The sequence below is a fragment of the Centruroides vittatus genome, unplaced genomic scaffold (assembly GCF_030686945.1).
Source record: "Centruroides vittatus isolate TY-2023 unplaced genomic scaffold, ASM3068694v2 scaffold_1152, whole genome shotgun sequence".
Taxonomy (NCBI): Eukaryota; Metazoa; Arthropoda; class Arachnida; order Scorpiones; family Buthidae; genus Centruroides; species Centruroides vittatus.
Window position 1 is genome coordinate 377,552 of NW_027122670.1, and position 6,000 is coordinate 383,551.

General features: G+C 27.1%; 1 protein-coding gene across 1 annotated transcript in view; it reads right to left on the reverse strand.

Moving 5' to 3' along the window:
• Positions 1-6,000, reverse strand: part of LOC136986570 (enolase-phosphatase E1-like) — a 42,491-nt gene extending 36,491 nt beyond the window's left edge. Inside the window, exon 1 of the mRNA XM_067284144.1 lies at positions 5,613-6,000. Coding sequence (XP_067140245.1) covers positions 5,613-5,967 — 355 coding nt within the window. The 5' untranslated portion in view covers positions 5,968-6,000. The remainder of the gene's footprint in view (positions 1-5,612) is intronic.

Consider the following 6,000-nt stretch of genomic DNA (forward strand, 5'->3'; position numbering starts at 1 on the left):
CAAGAGGGATCAAATTTCAAATATATTTTTTATATTTTATTTGTATTATAGCTTCAGCTTAGTTCATACACACACTAGTAAATCTGTAGCTGCTTTACATATATTTTATTTTGATAGCAATTAAATTAGTTGAAATATAAACACTGGTGGAAAGAAATGATGAATTTCTGGAGGATTCCCTGGAGTTCGCTGACTACAAATTAATAATTGAATTCAAATTTTTAAGAATTTAACCTTCCTTTTTTAATATTTTAATTAAGCATTTTCCCATTTCTTTTTGCCAATTAATTGATGTGCAGGCATACCAGATGACAATTAAATAAAAATAAAAACCGTGTTAAACTTCCACATTTGCTTAAAATAAAAATAAACGTAGGTAATTAAAATCATTTTGTAACGAATTAAATATTTTTATTTATAAAAAATTCACAAATAGATCTATTGAAAAGACTTTAATTTCGTGATTATCCGTCAAGTATATCAATTAGTAATTATAACCTGTCAGAAATTTAAATTCTTTCTAACCATAAAGTGACAAGCTGCAGGATGGATTCGTAATTAAATGATAAGATGACAGGAAAGGCCTTAGAAAATTTATTGTGAGAACCGATAATAGATTATGCAGTAGTCAGACAAGTTTTATAAGAATAATAATAATAATAAAACACTATAAGAATTTAGAAATTAATGCAGGTTAGAGTAACGTTATAAGCTTTACACTATAGGAAGAGACATTACCTAGAAATCTTTAATTAATAAGACAGAAATGGAAGAAAAATACAAAAATAATGAATAAATTTGTCTGGAATTCCGAGCACGGAACGGAACCAGAATATTCGGAGATTTCCTCGTATTAATTTCCTCAAAAAATATTCTTTCAAGCAGCGTAACCGAACTTATGCTATCATAATAACAAAATTTTTTTCCTGCCAAATGAACTATAGAGAAAACATCCAGGTCAGTTATTCATTCACTAGAAACAATAAGCTGTTCGTTAACAGTGCATTAATTAAGAATTCGCATTACTGTTACCATAACTTTATTTAAAACTTCGTAAAGAATTAATTATTATCTTTATGAGATAGTACAATGACCCGCTATTGGTAGGTAGGATTTATCAATATGTAACACACGATACAATAACATTTAATTTATCAATCTGTTCCAGTAACTATCAAAAGACATAAATTTAGCTCTTGTAATGATTAGAATAGTTTTTATACTAATTGAATAATGAACTTTTAGCCAATTGAATTCTCTAGGAACAGCGGTTGTTGAATAAAAATTTAATTTGTCACAACGAAAACACGACCCCTCCGAAGAATGGAGGGAAGACATATTTCCCGAATGGGACATTTTGATTAATGATTCTCGAATGACTTTCTAGAATTTCCTAAATCTTTTAGCTAAATTTTACCGAATTAGACTTTAAAATATTGTTTGATGGATGAATTTTTTTATTTTATTTTATTTTTTATACGTGTTTTCAACATACTTTAAGTATTATGACATAAAAAAGCTAAGGAGTGAAGAAATAGATATATAAATTCTGTAAAAAAATACTTCTCTTAGTCACTTTATTATTAAATCATTCATATATTTTTTTCTAACAGTAATATACGAATTTTTATATTAAACTGATAAAGTGAAATGCTCATGTGTTTGGCTAGCGTTAGATTGTTTAACAAATTGAGTGAATAGTTTTAAAAAACGAGAGAAAATTAACATAGCTCTTGTATTTTTCTATCTGCCATTGGTTTCGAGGTCGTATCAAAAAATATGGGTTATTTGCGAAAAATTTATGACAGTAGTTGGAAGATATCTTCCATGCATCAACGAACACAACTTAAAACTAAGGTTTTTGGTTTATTTTGAGAAAATTTTTTTAAAGTATCCCCCCAAGTCAAAATTTAAAGGATAATGTAATTACAGAGTGTAAAAAAAAGAAATCAAAGTAACTGCTACTGTATTCTATTTAGTAACATTTTATTACTATTAAATAAAATTTCCCTATTGTTTCTGTCTAATAAAATATAGACTATTAGGAACAAGATATAGATTAACAATTCATTCGATACGGAGAAGATATCTAATAAGACATCAAGATATGACAAAACAAATAGGCAAAATCTTACATATAACTTATATATCATTAGATGAAATATATTTGATTCGACTTCACCACACAAGTCTGAGCAATGCTTGATTTCACAGATAACACACACGCTCAATTGGCAAAGGAATGTCTTTGTCAAAGACAGTCGCTACAGGAGAAGTCTATACAATTTTATAGGTTATATTTCACTAAATTTTTCGATACCGTTGCAAAATACATTCGATCGCCGACCAGAACTTCCTGTTTCCTCAAAAAAAAAATTAATGACTAAATCAGAATGTCGTGATATTTAATGAAAATTTCCTACATTATTTCCACCGTTAACTTAGCTTTCGGCTATGTTAAACATTATAAATTAACGGAGTATGAAATATATTCATCCTATACTTATAATATGCTAATTTTGGAATGCAAACTAAAAAGAAATCAAATGAAGAGTTCTTATTCATTCGAAGAACGAAAGAAGAAGAATTTTATGTGAAACGATCCGTGAATATCAATTAATTTAACATTCAATGTATGATTTGGAAAATAGAAGATAACATCTGTCTCGTAGATTTACAATAATCGATACAAGTATAATATATATCGAAAGATAAGAGAAAACATATTTATAGATTTGTACCAATTGCCTAATAATTGACAAGAAAATACAATTTATATACGTAAATACATATACAATACATAAACACAAACACACTTACATACGAGTGTATGTGTGTTTCTGAGTGTATAAACTCATATAGTTTTTAATGAAATAAAATATAAATTAAAGTTTAAAATTATTTTTGTAAGTAGTTAAATATCAACTGATTTAAAAAACAGAAAATTTAATAAAAAAATATAATAGACCTAGTTTAAGTATAAGTTAATGTATTAGTAATAACATAATAGTTCTGTTTTGTTTAATGACAATAAAACAAATGAGAAATTCTTTTAAAAAAACATAAAATAACCTCATTGTTATCTTTTTTTCAAATTTTATTCAATTGTACAAATTACTTGAGAATATGATAATGGAGAGAAAAAATATACTTCAGAGGATTTTCAAAATTAAATTTTTAGATTATTTCTAATCGATTTTTTACAATAAATGGCATATTTTTTTTTTTTTATAAACGATCACATTGTACTATAATACCTCGTCATATTAAAATTAAGATATAATTTATGAGATTAAACATCCCATAAAGAAACCATTAAAAACATTTTAATAGCATAATTTTTATTGATGGATTCAATGGGATAACGCGAATCACCAGCCGGTTGTAGGTTGTGTCGTAGACTACAGTTATGCTCATTACGGGTGATCCTAGCCCGCAATGGGGTTAACATGGGTGAATGATATAGAACGATGTCACGACAAAGCACTGCCCATGATAAACTGTGGGGATACGAACAGAGTTCGGTTCCTGATCCCATACAGGAATAGATTAACACTTGTAGCCATCTGTTTTGACTAATTTCTGTCGATTTTAGTAAAATAATTGTTAATTTTATACTATTTTCTATTTAAAAAGTAAATTATAGGCCTATATACAATTATGTTCGTTAAATATCGTTTTAAATCGCTAACAAGCGCTCATTTTAGAGTATAAAATTAAAGTTTTCTTTACTTAAATATGAAAAAATAAAGTGTCCTTATATATAAATAAAGTGTCCTTGTTTATTAAATATAGTAAAATTTGAAATAAATTTTTAAAAAAGTGGTTTTATAAACTAATATCTGATAATTATAAAAATGTATTTTATATTTTTAAATATTCTTTATTAATAATTATAAAAAACGAAACATTTATTATTTAGTTAATTTTCTTCGGAGCATTATGAAGAAATAATTTAAACAGATAAATACGTTACTTAATTCTAAGAATGTAGGTCATAATTAATCATTAAAATAAAATAAATTATAAATATTATACAAAATGTTTGATATTTTTAAATGCATAAAATATTCCATTAATAATTAGGATGAAACGTCAATATAAAGTTAATAAAAAACATTTCAATCAACGTTTTTATGGATCATTAATAATGTATTAAGTTGGTTATTTAAAAAATATAATTTATAAATAGTCATTTGTTTAATTTACAACAAACAATTCTTAATTTTTTCTTTCTTTTCTGGGTATGGTGTGTATTTTTGTACATTTTTTTCTATTTTGTACATATTTTATAACGAAGTATTTAAGGAAAATAAGTAGCGTAACTATACTAAACAACCGCAATATTTTATTGAATTTACCCAATTAGAAATAAATAAATTAATTTAGAATATTCTGGGAGAAAAGATCGATGCGGAAATCGAACCCCAACTCCCGCTTACCGTGCATACGCGTTGACAATTACGCTACGTTTCCAGACAAATTAACACAACTGCATTTCCAGTTATCTTTATTAGGACAGAAAGAGGTAATAGCACCTAGATTAGGTCATTCTGCCTGCATTGAATGTTTATCAATAATGTTCGCCACCTACGAAAATTCTATTTCTTTAAATTTGCTGTTACGAACGAGTTTTAAAACGGCCATTAAAAACTAACGTTTATCGCAGCCATTATATAGATGTATATTTCTTTGTTATTTTGCCTATTCTTTGCCTCCGAATTCAATTGAAGACAGCGAGAAATTTACACTGGTGTTAATTTATCTGTTAGAATTGTATGATTGTATCAGATTATAAAATCAAAAGTAATTTATATTCATTATATTGTAGTTTCCAGGATTTATGCCAAATAGGAAAAAGGAAAAAGCTGAAATACCTATCATTAAAACATTTATTTTTTAACCTCACCAGATTCAAATAAAGCGATCGATACAAATAGAAAGCAAAATAAATGTTGAAAGCTCTTTCGCTCTCTCCAATCTATAGACACTAAGAAGGCCCGTTTAATTATACTTATCGTGGGTTTGACTAGAGGAAAAAGCCACCAGAACAGGCTTACCGAAAAATTTTTTAGGTTACTCTCCCAGATCGTTAGGCTGACGTTTTAATCGTCTCGATCATCCGGCCATTTCTCGAAACAGAGCTTAAACAGTACTATCATAATGGAGTATTCTCGTAAAAGATTGTGTAAGAACGACATTATTACGGAATGATTAATAATGAAAATTAAAAAAAAGGAATATAAAGAATATTTCATTTTAACTTTAATCATATTAAAACATTTTTAGATTTTTTTTTAAACTGTAAAAATATTTAATACGAGCAATCAAAATATCAAAACTAACATCAAAAAGATAACAATGTAAAGTAAGTGTAATTATCTTGTCATTCGCAGAAAGCGGCAAAAATTTAATTCAGATCCCGTAAAAAGAAATGAATTCTTGGCTTCAACTTCTATTCGAGCAAGTCTGCTTCAATTAAATCAAACTTTTTTTTTAGATTTAATATTGTTTTTAAATACATTTAGGACATATTTCAACCGTACAAGTACACGTATCAGTTAACGATATTTTATTTCAAAATTATAAAGTATGGATTGAAAAATTCTCACCATTGGATATAATTTCTGCATTTTCTTCCTTAGAGTCGATAAAATTTAACTTTTTCTGTTTAACTTCTGACGAGGATTGTTTTTTCTGTTTATGTCTTAGATTCTTGAAGACCCCGACCAGCGAAATGGACGATGAAGATTCTTTTTGATTCTGATTAAAATGGAAAGGCCAACGAAAATTCTTTTTCCTTCTTACTACTTGATTTTGTATGATTCGTCTTCTTTCGTATTCTAACTCTTTTAAGATTTTTTCTTCGTAATCTTTTAAAGAAATGTCTGGAGAATCTTGAGTAACGGATTGCTGAGAATCTTCAGATTTCTCGCATGGACGAGTTTCTGTTTTTGTATCTTCCATTACAATTGGTGAAAAATAATATTACTGTTTAAA